The sequence below is a fragment of the Enhydra lutris genome, unplaced genomic scaffold, assembly GCF_002288905.1.
Source record: "Enhydra lutris kenyoni isolate GAN:26980312 unplaced genomic scaffold, ASM228890v2 scaffoldscaffold9, whole genome shotgun sequence".
Taxonomy (NCBI): domain Eukaryota; kingdom Metazoa; phylum Chordata; class Mammalia; order Carnivora; family Mustelidae; genus Enhydra; species Enhydra lutris.
The window spans coordinates 47,713,618-47,727,509 of NW_019154093.1; the positions used below are offsets into that span (position 1 = coordinate 47,713,618).

General features: G+C 40.2%; 1 protein-coding gene across 1 annotated transcript in view; it reads right to left on the reverse strand.

The window, feature by feature from the left end:
- The window catches only part of LOC111142906 (tetratricopeptide repeat protein 39C-like), a 37,329-nt gene extending 24,836 nt beyond the window's left edge, over positions 1–12,493 (reverse strand). The window contains exon 1 of the mRNA XM_022496288.1: positions 12,360–12,493. Within this exon, the coding sequence (XP_022351996.1) occupies positions 12,360–12,493 (134 nt within the window). The remainder of the gene's footprint in view (positions 1–12,359) is intronic.
- Positions 12,494–13,892: the final 1,399 nt, after the last annotated feature.

Consider the following 13,892-nt stretch of genomic DNA (forward strand, 5'->3'; position numbering starts at 1 on the left):
AAACCACATTAAGATACCACCTTACACCAGTTAGAATGGCCAAAATTAGCAAGAGAGGAAACAACATGTGTTGGAGAGGATGTGGAGAAAGGGGAACCCTCTTAAACTGTTGGTGGGAATGCAAGTTGGTGCAGCCACTTTGGAAGACAGTGTGGAGATTCCTTAAGAAATTAAAAATAGAGGTACCCTATGACCCTGCAATTGCACTACTGGGTATTTACCCCAAAGATACAGATGTAGTGAAAAGAAGGGCCATCTGTACCCCAGTGTTCATAGCAGCAATGGCCACAGTCACCAAACTGTGGAAAGAAGCAAGAAGCCCTTCAACAGACGAACGGATAAGGAAGAAATGGTCCATATACACTATGGAGTATTATGCCTCCTTCAGAAAGAATGAATACCCAACTTTTGTATCAACATGGACGGGACTGGAAGAGATTATGCTGAGTGAAATAAGTCAAGCAGAGCGAAATAAGTCAAATCATATGGTTTCACTTATTTGTGGAGCATAAGAAATAACACGTAGGACATGGGAAGATGGAGAGGAGAAGGGAGTTGAGGGAAATTGGAGGAGGAGATGAACCATGACAGACTATGGACTCTGAAAAACAATCTGAGGGTTTTGAAGGGGCAGTGGGTGGGAGGTTGGGGGAGCCTGGTGGTGGATATTATGGAGGGCAAGTATTGCATGGAGCACTGGGTGTGGTGCATAAACAATGAACTCTGTTACACTGAAAAGAAATTGAAAAAAAAAAAAAGTACAGAGAAAAGCATACAGAAAGTGCAGATAACTTTGATTGTAGAGATAGAGTTGAGATCCCAGAAAGGACACACAGAGGTGTTAGCCATGCTCTTTGACTGATCTGGTAATCACTACACAGGTGTTTACTTAATAATTCAATACAGTCTCTACATATTACACACTTTTTTGAATGCACGTTTGATATTGAAAATTGTGTTATATTGCAGGTTTCCCAAAACTGAACTTTCCAGTAACATCCACTTACCAACGCAGGCAGAGGCAGTGCTGAACTACCAGACACAGAACTGAGAACATGGGAATGAGCTGCCCAAAGGATGCACAAGAGGGAGAGAGCAATAGTCTGGTCCATGCACACACTTCTTCTCTCCTCTCCATAGTTAAATAAATCACTCTACTTCCCTGGGAGGTGGGGGGTTAGGGAGAGAGTGAGAAGGAAGGTGGACAGCACCCAGGAGCATCATGTTCCTAAAGCTTCATCAACATGAAAGGAGACATCACGAGCGGAGAGTAAGCCTCGCCAATGTACCCAATACTGTTCCTGAAGTTTTTGTTATTTTAAATCATTGATCTTAACCATTAAACCTAAGGACTCCTGGGGTTTGTGACCACTCCACTTAGGAGAGTCAATCAGCAGCACATCAAAGACAGTATTGTCCCTACCTTCATGAAGCCATTCTCCCAATACCATTCCCTTTGAGTATCCCCTTATAACCAGTGGTGGGCAGTAAAGACTTGAATCCAAATTGATTTGGGGACCACATTGATTTTGATCTGAAAATGATTAGACAGTACATTAAACACATCAACACCAAAGGCCAATTTATGCCCAAGGGTGAAAATGTTTTCTTTCTATTTCTCATGTCCAACCATGTTGTCAAAAACAAGCAGACCAAAGACTCTGTAATAAGATCAAAGGAAAATACCAGGATAATGTAACAAGTTATCATTGTAGAGATATTCCAATGGTAAAAATACCAAATTTGAACACAAATTACCCTGTAATTATCAAATCTCCAGGGCAAAATTCGAGCCTAAAGATTAAATCCCCTCACAAGATAGTTACTAGGGCTCTAGCCATTGTTTTATGTTCCAGGAAGGAAAGAAAGTGAAATAGAGCCCCTCCTCCCAATCTTTTTTGAAGATTCTGGTAGTCTCATACAACACTTTTTTTTTTTTTAAAGGATTCTTTTTTTTTTTTTCTTTTTTTTTTGACAGACAGATCACAAGTAGGCAGAGAGAGAGAGGAGGAGGAGGCGGGCTCCCTGCTGAGCAGAGAGGCCGATGCAGGACTCGATCCCAGGACCCTGGGATCATGACCTGAGCCGAAGGCAGAGACTTTAACCACTGAGCCACCCAGGCGCCCCTCATACAACACTTTTATTTACAACTCCTTAACCAGAACTTAGTCATGTAGTTTACTATAGCTGCAAAGGAGGCTGGTACAGGTCTCTATTCTCAGTGGCAATTTTCTAAAACAAAAATCAGGATTATTTTAGTAAAGGAAAAGGAGACAATGATATTGGGAGGGACCTAACAGTGTTTATTAAAGATTTTGTTTGAGATTTCCTCCTTTATATGCAAAATCTCCTACTTTTCATTTGACCTCAGAGCCCCCTCTTTCTAGCATACTAGTACTAAAAAGAAAGGCCCAGTGGCCATATTTTCTATTTATGAGGTATTTTCAGACTTATGACATAGTAGCTGTTTCCATCCCCTCTTGCTGTGTTATTTATCAGGCTGAAAAACCTGCCAGTTTAATTGTAATTTAAGAAACTGTGGTAGGTGAGAGTACATTTGAACTAAGGGCAGGTAACATGAAATCAAGATTAACTTTTTTTTTTTTTTAAAGAAAGGTTTATTTACTTTGAGAGAGAGAGAGAGAAAGAGAGAATGTAAGCAGGGGGAGGGATAGAGGAAAAGGGAGAGAGAGAATCTCAAGCAGACTCCACACTGATCACAGAGTTGATAAAGGGCTTGATCTCACAATTCTGAGATCATGACCTGAGCTGAAATAAAGTCAGATTCTTAACCGATTGAGCCACCCAGGCGCCCCAAGATTAACTTATTCTCAGGACCCTGAAGCTTTTCCCACTCACAGTCTATCCCCACTTCCCCCTCCGGCAATCAGACCAATAATTGAGGAATTGAGGACAAGTCTCGGCACAGCTTTGACTGGGGATCTGCTGGGCCTGGTATGGAGGAAGAGGGGGTAAATGCCAAAGGACCTGCAGAACCTAGCTGACAGGGACCAGCATGAGCCAGAAAAGTTGCATGGCCCTGGATTCTCAGAATGCTAAACCAAGTCAGTGGGGGTGGTGGGAAGTGAAACATCAAACTGGCTGACAAAGAGTTTATTGACGTGGGAGCTTTCTCCCCTTGTATAAAAGCCCTGATAAGGAGATGGTATTACCACTCTGTTATGATTATCTTTGAAAGTTTAGAAAAAGTGCTGACCTACTTCAACTGAAGTAGGAATGTAGAACGGCCTTAGATGAAGGCGAACGGATGGGGCAAATTTCACCCTAAGAAGCAGGTAGCTCTGAAAGAGGCAGGGGGTGAACTGCAGCACAGCCACGGCGCTCTGTCCAAATGCCCTCTGGAGGGTCAAGTACCCATCGCTCAGCTCCTCTAGTATCAACTGCTGAGGTCTCCAAGGGGTACCCCTCAGTGAGAATTACTCTGGGCTCAGGGTTAGCAAAGTATGCCTTACAGGAGCTGCCTACTTCAGTACATAAGGTTTCACTGGAACACAGCCATGTCATGCTTTCATATTGTCTCCACATAGTTTTGCACCACTCACCAGTGGGCAGTGGTTAGGACAGAGGCAGTACGGCTCACAGGAGCTCTGCTCTAGGCCAAGAAGAGGTCTAGCCCTTCCAAAGTCAGCACCCACCTAAGACTGATGATGTAGGGACACAGACAGCCAGCCCTCTCACCTCACTTAGGGACAACTCTGAAGGCCATACCAGTTCCAGAGGGGTGGAAAATCCAGTTACCATTGCTTTGAAAGTCACTTTTTTCCCCCACGCAATCGTGCCTTCCTCCCTTTCTTACAGGTGTCCCTTCTAAAAGTACTCCCCAATAAACCTCAACGTGCAACCCTCAGTTTCTAAGTCTATTTCCAGAAAACTCACTAAAAAACACTCCTCCAATGGTTTAGTGACACCCACTGAGTAATTCAGGTATTTCCTCTTTCTGTGATTTCATTTATCCCATTTTCATTCCTCAGATCGAATTCTCTTTTCCAACCTGACACGAATTCCTACTCATTCTTTAAGATCAAGATTCAAATGTGTTCCATTACTCCTTACAGCAAATAAAATTAATCATTCTATTAGTTGCGGTCCTACAGCACTATTGTGGGAATTCCTTCCATTCTTTTCTCTATTTATAAGTGACAAAATGGTAAAAAGTTAAAAAAATATATTTTAAAGGAAGAAAATGCAGGGGCGCCTGGGTAAGCATCCGGCTGAGTGTCTCCCTCTTGGTTTCGGCTCAGGTAGGCTCAGGTTATGATCTCAGGTGAGTTCAAGCTTGGCATTGGGCTCTGCACTCAGTGCGGAATCTGCCTGAGACGTCCCTTCCCTCTCCCTCAGCCCCTCTCTCCTGCACTCTTGCTCTCTTTCTAAAATAAAATAAGTATTCTTTGTAAAAAAGAAGAAAATGCATATTCCCTTCAACATCTGCAGAGACTCTGTTGTTGTTTGGATGTATATTTGCATGTGATGTGTGACACTTGTATATGAGAAGAGATTCAAAACACTGAAATATTTCTGAATAAACAGAAAACTTGGTTTAATCACTTAATTAACCAATTAGTGTACGTATCTGATAGAGGCTAGGTTTCACTTTCTTCTCACCCTTTCCTTCTCAACATGGTAATGAATAAGTTTATGGCAAAATATACAAATTTAAAAACCATAATATCAATATATGAATACACCAAGCATTTCCTAGGCATCAGGTAATAACCTGTGAGCCTTACACTTATATTAACTCCTCTAAGCCTCCCAGCAACCCCAAGGATAGGCCCTCTTATTACCTCCATACTGTAAATAAAGAACTGAGACTCAAAGAGATTAAGAAACTTGCTACGGTCGCACAGTTCCAAGTGACAGAGCCCAGGCTCAAATTAATAACATTTCAGCCCTTCTTAAATTCTTAACAATCATGGCCTAAGAAAAGACTTTGTTTTCTTTAATAATATGGCTTAGATGCAGTCATTGTTTATAAGAAAAAGTTTTCTTTCTATTATTAGACAGTCCTCCTTGAAAAAAATCTGTAAGTTCTGGGTCCTCTGTTGCCATCATCATCAGAAGATGACACAGCTCTTTGCTTCCAGGAAGGAGGCAGGAAGAGGAGGCAGAGTGAGAGAGGATGGAGGGAACATAGACAGATAAGAGAAGGAAGAAGACCACTGTGGGAGGATCTTCCAGACACTCATCACAACTATGCCATACTTAGGCCTGAATGTACTGAATGCTTTTGTAACAGCCTTGGACCACCTGTGTGCATGTAATGTGTGCAAGTAACAGCTACACTGACGTCTTGCTGGGGACAGATGAGACCTGCTTCCCTTCCTAGACACAATGAGTACAATGTAGGTGTTACACATGCATGCATGTTTATCAACAATGTACCATGTAGTTTCTTTGCACAGCATAAGCACCTAATAAATGTCTGTCTCCTTTAATTAAATTATGTTGCACACACTTGATTTTCCCCATGTGAAGTTTAGCCTTTAATTTGACAGAATCAATAGGACGGAGTCAAACGAGTAAGATGTCATTATAAACAGTTAATGTGTTTATCGCAGTGGGCTGAATGATGAAAATAGATGAGAGACTTTTTAGACAGTGGGAGAATGTAAAATAATTTTCACTTGCAATCAGAAACAAAGAATTTTCACTTTCATAGGAAGGTCATGGGGTACTGCAAGAAGACTCCTGGGGCACCTGGCTTGGTCAGTCAGTAGAACATCTGACCTCACTCTTGGGTTGTGAGTTCAAGCTCCACATTGCACATAGAGTTTACTTTAAAAAACAAAACAGAACATAAAACAAAAATAAAATTGACTCCTAGACCAGTAATCCTTGATCTGCCATGAAGAGTTTGCATAATCTCAGCTGAGTCGGTTTTGACTTTTCTCAGCTTTCTCATTTCAGGGAATTTATGAGACTCCAATAAGATAATTCATGTCAGAACCCAACAAAAATATCCTGCTGTATTGGAAAAATACATCTTTTCATTATTGATCACAATACTTCCTGCAAAGTAGACCTTCCCTAAAAATCTACTATTTAAAATTAAGTCCCTTAATTTTAATATTCCAATGACACACATATGTACACCCCTACTCATACATAAAAGTAAAACAATAAAAATAGGTAAAATATCTTAATCATGTTCTATATATAAAACTTAAATAATCCCTACAATGGCACTGTGACATCTCTATTCTTTTTATACCTATTTCACACATGAGGATTATAGAGGTTACATAACTGGTTACAAAGTTTCATAAGTGGTAGGTGCTAGAGAAAGAATTCAGCATGTGTCTATAGGACACCAATATCCCTATCACTTCCATCATGTAATCTTTCTCCTATTTGATATATAATTATCTCTGAGATATTCTCAGGGCAAAAAAAAAAAAAAAAAAAAAAAAAAAAAAAACATACCCACTATGGCCTCACAATTGCAAAACATTCCCCCCTCCAACAATTCAAATTTGTTTTAAAGGCAAATACACACACACACACACACACACACACACACACACACACACCCCACATATAGACCCACATGATATTAACAAATGCCATGAGAATAATGCATGTCTGTGCTGAAATCCCTTTGTTCATGGAACTACCTCTCATTTTCTAATTTCTTTGCTTCACATAATTATCCTCTCTTGAAAAAAAAATAGATGTAATTTGAAATGTTTTAGTTAGGAAAGTTCTTATTAATTTAAAGAATGTTCTACTTGCAATATCACAAAGATAATCAGAACTGGTAACCCAAAGGAATAATATTGTAAGAAGCCACCCTTCCCATCCTAATATCACCATTCCCCATGCAGCTCCTCCAAAAAAAAAAATCAAAAGTTTTATTCAGATGGCAATATTTATCTTTAATAGAAACAGATATATATGCTGAACTCTTCAGAAAGGGTCTGATTACCTGTGAACCTTGGAGGCAGCCATCTATACATTAGCATAGATGATAATTGCCTGATTTTTGATGATGTGTACGAATTTGACATTCCAGCTACCTGTTTCCATGAGCAAGTATAAAATATTTACCACTTTTGGCATCCGACCAACTAATTACCTTCAAAAATTCAACCAGAGTCTGCATAAAACATAAAATTAAAACTTTTTAAAAAGTTCCCTTACATTCTTTAACTTTATATTCTCTTTTAATTGTAAATAGTCCTTGGAGCAAAAAGTCTCTGGGTACTGAAAAAGTTATTCAGTGATCCTAGAAAAATAACTAAGGTCATGCCAGCAGTTTTTAAACACACTTTATGTGTTTAATTGAAAATCACTTTCCCTTTACCTTCTTCCAGCATATATTGTACTTAACACTCTGAACATTAGCCCTCGGAATAAAGAAATGAATAATATATGAGTTGCTCTTTATTATGATTTTGAAGCCTGATTTAAAATTAATTTTCAAGACTATTATGGAATACCAAATGTCATATTCACTAGTACCTGTATGCTGCTTCCCAATTGCAATGTGCTGTTTGCCACAGCCATCTGTTCATATTCTCTCTCTTCCAATTTGAATGAATATTGACAGAACCTCTTCCTAAAGGAAAAAAATTAGACATTTGAAGCTCTGTTTTTGCACAAAGTTCATGTAAAATTTGCACTCTGTAGCTAGGAATGATACAAAACAATATAGCCATAAGAACACACATCAAGTCATCTGTGCTATGCTCAAGCATGCCAGAAAACCCTGGTATTGTTTTTAAGTAATAGGTCTTATTGGGCAAATGCTCATAAAGTATGTGATACTAAGTCTAAAGGGACAGGAATGCAGTGCATACCTATGTAATATATTCTTTAAAAATAATGCTAAAAAAGACGTCTTTCCTACAAATGAATGCTAAATGCCCAAACTAACATCTTCAGTACATCATAATTATACTCATCAAGCAAGAAGAATTTCTTAATGTTTAAAATAAGCATTTCTTGGCTGGTGGATGCAACACTGAATGTGAAAATTAGGACCTTTACAAGTAGTTTTTGACAGCTTCAAACTTGTCAAGTTACGTCTATCTAAACAGAGTAGATTCATACAATGAACAGCATTTTGTGGATGTATTCTGTATGGAGCACGATGCTAATCTGGAGAAGGAAGGAAAAAATACACAAAGAAAATAATTGATAAAGTACTTATCCCCAAATCTACTTTATATCCAATAGGAAGAATATACAGGCTCACAATTTGTCAGGAGAAAGAGAATAGAAAATCATAAAAATCTGGTAACAGATTAAATAAACAATACAAGCAGCCCTCATCTCCACCAATCTCAAAGCACAGAACTTCCCTTTTGAAAAGAAGTTAGGTCATCTAAGAGAATAACCCATGAATATGTCATCAAGGTTTTTCTATATTCCCCTAGCAGATTGAGGAGAGAACTTCGGCAAAATTTACTACGTGAAAATGGCAGGCATGGGACGCTTTCTCTCTCCTTGCTGATAAAGTGTAAATAGTGCCTTTTCCCTTCCCAGGTAGTTGCTCAATGCTTGGAATAAATTCCAGAAATGAGTATGGTCTGCCTGTGACATCTAAGCCCCATTGATCACCATTGTTGATAGAGCTCATAGGCATCCCTTTGCTTCTCCATCATTTCATGTGTGTCAAACTAAAGCTGCAATTCTTGATCAATTTCCAGATAAAGGTAAACCGTTCTTAAAATAAGGCTATATGAGGAGATGAGTTCTCTTGCTGGAGTCTTCAAATAAGTAAACTTTATTTCTAGATCCATTATTCAAGTCAATTAAGTTAAGGCTGCCATTTTTATTACCCACGTAATTTATTATTTTTTGGTCATATCTGTAAAATCACTGAGTAAGACTGAAGCCTATCTCTGCCATCCATGTCTGTAACTTTTCCAATTGGCGTGAGCTGCCGAAGTTGAATCAATACAACCATGAATCTGAACAATTAGTGACAGGTATAAATATATTCTAACTGGCTGACTGGCGATTTAATTGACTCTGCTGTACATATTCTGTAATATTAAACCTTTGTTTGGGTATGAGTCAAGGAACAACATGAATTGGTAAGTCCCTAAAAATGAGTAGTGGAGGGGAATGCAAGATCAGTAAAGGGCTGAGTTTCTGCCCAGATTGAGAGCTGGAAAGCGAACACAAGTGAAAAAGACTTAGGAATGGTAGCAATCAGATATCAGTTTTGATAAGAGCAAGCACAGACCTCATTCCTTATGAGCGAGTATAACATACTGTTTCATTAATTGGATATTCCCTGGGATAGATATCAAAGACAAAAAAGACGTGTCACACATACACATGCACGTATATATTTAAAGTTACTTATCCATTACTGAAAAGAGATTACTCTAAAAGGTATCCCAAAGAGCAAAAAGAGACACTAATGTCCTTTTTCCTTTCCCAGACCATCAAGTAAGCCAACATAAAGAGCTTGATATATCAGACAGGGTTTCAGCTGAATGTGTCAGCATGAAATACAAGCACTGAGGCAAAGGAGAATAGATTATATATTTTCAAAACCAATGTACATTATATAATCTACCCTGTGGTGACCATAGGATGAGACCCATCAGGTGAGGATAATCAAACAAGCTTTATGAGTAAACACTTCCATGTAGATTTTTTTTTTTTCAGTTGAAACCACATTTCCAAGGATAGCTTTTATTCAACTCAAAAATTCCTGTTTTTAATCGCTCATTTAAAGCTTTTTTTTTTTTAACAATTCATTATAGACTGCAAAAAGTCTCTGTATAGCATTTTGAGATGGGCTTTGCACTAATGTGATAAGAGATATCTTTTGAAAAAATAAAATAAAATAAAAGCCAGGAGAGCATATGGTGCTTACCACTCAGACATTTCTGTTTTTTTATACTACAATTCACCAGGGAGCACTGGAGTTTTTAAGAAACAAACAAAAATACTTCCACACTTACAGGAATGCTCTTGTTTCTCCCCTATTTTAATTAACTTTAAAAACGGTATCATTGCATATTTTAGATGCAACTTGATGAGTTGGGCAGGAAGGAGGCATGTTCATTGAGAACCTGCTGTAGCGTATTATGCCAAGCATTTTCTTTGCAATATCTTATTAGAGACTTGCAATAAACTCTCAAGGTAGGTACTATCCCCTCACTTTACAAATGAAAGTGTCGAAAACTTTCTCAACATCTTACAGCTTTGACAAGTCACAGGATGTATATCAAGACCCCTACTTCATAAATTCAGAGCTGGCATACTGTTAGGAGTTAGCTGGCTCGTGAGGCAGTCAGGGCCCGGGTCCCCTACATGAAGACAGGGAGTCAGGACAGCTAAGACCAAGCAGCACTAGCATCCTGTTTTGCAGCTAAGACAAGAGCACGCTGACATTCTGTTTTGCAGCCTTTGCAGAATTGGCTTCTGCAAAAAGTCCTAAAATAAGGCAATTAACAAAGCATTTGTCACTATAGCCAGCAAGGGGCATTTAAAACAGAAGCCCCCAGATGTCAGCCCAAAAAGACCATTAACACATAAACTATTTACACACAGGTACACACAGGCATGATCCAGCCCTGACTGGCATGACTCAGCATGGCCCAGTTGCTTAAAATACTTATGCAAAAGAACTTATACAAACCCCTAGATTGGAACGTCAAATCGGCAAACCCTCTCGGGTCTCTTCCCTCTCCAGGAGCGTTGTACTATTGCTCAATAAACTTTGTTTTGTTACCCACCACATTTCCTCGGGTCTACCTCTTCATCCTTCCAAGGAGTGGGACCAAGAATGCTGGGTGACACAGGGACTAAAAAAATAGAAATCCCATAACAATGCTAAACAAAATGCGCCAGAGAAACCACAGTCAACAGAACCAGTGGTGCCCTGCTTCCATGGGACTGACAGACTGCTGGTACAATGAACAGCAAGGTTGTTGGCATCTTCCATAAAGATCCCACCTGCTAAGGACATTTGGGCCTCTCAGAGAGCCCCAGTGCTATCCTGCCACATAAGCACTCTAGGAGTACAAAGAGGCTCTACCCACACAATGACGCAGAGCCTTTAGAGCTTCTGTTTTAAATTGCTGTCATGAAACAGGCACAAAAGTCACTCATTATAAAAGCTAGATCTACAGGGGTGCCTGGGTGGCTCAGTTGGTTAAGTGTCTACCTTAGACTCAGGTCGTGATCTCAGCATCCTGGAATGGAGTCCCACATGGGGCTCTCTGCTCAGCGGGAAGCCTGCTTCTCCCTCTCCTCCCCGCTCCTACTCTCTTGCTATCTCTTCTCTCTCTCTCAAATAAACTAATAAAATACTTTTTTCTTTAATATTTCATTTATTTACCTGACAGAGACACACAGAGAGAGGAAACACAAGTAGGCGGAGTGGGAGAAGGAGAAGCAGGCCCCCAGCCTAGCAGGGAGCCCTACACAGGTCCTTATCCCAGGACACCAGGACCACGACCTGAGCTGAAGACAGACACCCAATGACTGAGCCACCCAGGCGCCCCAATAAAATCCTCAAAAAAAAATAGTTGTTTTCAGTTGTTTTCTGGTAGATGCAATAAGTTTAAGGTAGTTTAAGCCTTTTCCACTTATACTTGTCCTTTTTTGTTTTTTAAATCCTAACTTCGTTCCATGTGCAATATGGGGCTTGAACTCACAAGCTTAAGATTAAGAGTCACATGTTCTACCCACTGAGTCAGCTAGGCGCCCCAAGTTTTGTGTCCTTTTAACAGTGGGAAAACAAAATTCTAACGTTGTACTGCTTACTTTTGACATTAAAATTCATTTTTAAATAAATTCACTTAAATCTTAGCCAGCTTGACTGCACATTAAAAATTCCTTTTCCACAAACCTTCTACACGACTTTATTTTTCCACATACCAATTTTGTCCTACATCTTTTTCTCTTGGAACAACCAGACTTACTTGAGGCAAAATTACTTTCTTCCCTCTCAACAGCAACAACAACAACAACAAATCATCTCCATTTCTCATACCTTCTTTTACTGAAAACACATCCTAATTTCCAGGCATACGATGTTCTGTTTTAGCATCCCAGTCTGGTTTCCTCATTTCAGTTCCAAGTGAGGCTGCCACGTGTAAGGTCCCCCAAATGCCTAGGGAGACAACACACAAAGGTCTTGATCTATGTATCCTGGGTGCTGATCTCATTTGCCAAGTTAGAAGCCGAAAGGGATGTGGATAGTCTCAATTATAAGTCTTCCTTGACCTGCCTTACTTTTGCTTCTGCTGCGAGCTGGGCATCGGTGGGCAGTTGAAGGGCCCTAAGAGGGGCCAACCGAGCACGGTTGTCACTCAGCAGCCTTCCTTACCCGGTGGGTCATGCGACTTTCTAACAGAAGTCACACTAACCTGCCCGCCAATTTCAGCATCCCCTCCTCATTCAGTTGTCTATAGACAGCAAGCAAATGAGTCATGCCTCCCCACACGGAGGTGCTCAGCCACTCCCAGGTTTTCCCCACAGAAGCCTTATCTCCCTGGTCCATTCTTCCATCTGTAGGCGCCTCCTATCTGCTTGCCAATTATTCTGTAATTGGCAATTTTGTAAAAGGAAGGTATGTGCAAAACAACCTCCAAAGACTGAAGGAGCCATAAAAAAGGCTCACAAGTCCATCTTGACACCCCCCCCCAAAAAAAAAGGCTTATTAAGAGGACTTAAGGATAAAAACTCGTTGTGGGTAGCTGCCAGAGAAAATCTCTGCAACCCCAGCTTCCGTAACCCCAGCTTCTGATAGCCCTAGAGGCTAGAGATTACTTGCTGGTAGACCACCTGGGAGGAGATGTAACTCAACCAGCAGAAGTCTGCTTCTTGGTGAATTGCAGATGGAAACTAGCATCGGGTGAACTTTGGCACCAAGAAAATCTTAATTGTAGTAAATAAGGACATCTAGAGGAGTAACGTTCCAAAGCTTTGTCTCCCAGAGCAAAGCTGAATGGGTTGTTTTTATTTAGGGTTAGGATGACTATTTAGAAAGGAGAGCATCCCGGATCCCGAGGTGGGCAGAAGGTCGCACATGCGCCTTAAGAAAACATGTCTGTATGTACAATGCATGCTATGTCAGTGAGGCTTGTGCTCTACCTCAGGCAAAGATTTTAGCATTACAGTGAAGTAAAGGTCATTGTAGGTCACTCTTTGGTCCATCTGCCCAAGAGTAGGAGTTTAGCTCAAACTGGTCTGGGCGACCACAGCTCTTTTCTGGGCAGTCATTATTGCTTGAGGTACAGTTTCAGTTTCCATTACAAGATGCTACGACTGGAGGGTCCTTTGCCCTAGTTAAGAGATAAGGCGGAAAGAAGAGCTTAAGGAAAGTGTAGGCGGAAGGTCCTGGGTACCAGCACGTAAGCACTAAAGGTCAGATCTTGGCGTCTAGCTACAGACAGGAAAGTTTGAAATTCCTAGTCATATCTTCAGAGCAAATCAATGACATTATACTCCCAGGGTGTACTTAAGGGTGTGGTTAAACGAAAGAAAGAATGGGGGTAGAGGGTAGGGTCGGGGACGGTTTTGTGCTCCAGGCCTCTTCAGGTCATAGAGTGGTCACCAAGGTAGACTTGTCCAAGATACCCTTAGTGTATCTTGAGAATGCTCAAAATCACATAAATGGTCTTGGTTATTTCTCTTTTCTTGGCCTAGGGTCTTAAAAATAAGTTACCATTTGCTCTTGCTGCCATTCTTTGTTACTGAAGAAGATAGAAGGGGTTTTTTTGTTTGTTTTTTGTTTCTTTTCTTTTGTTGTTAGCCATTTATTTATAGCCTGCCTTATGCCAAAAAAGGACGTGGGAAGACTGAAGAGTTGATATTGACTAATTTACCTACAAAGTTTGAAGTTTGTATTCTCCTGTTCAATTCTTGCCGCAGTCCTATTGAGAGAATTCTTCATAATG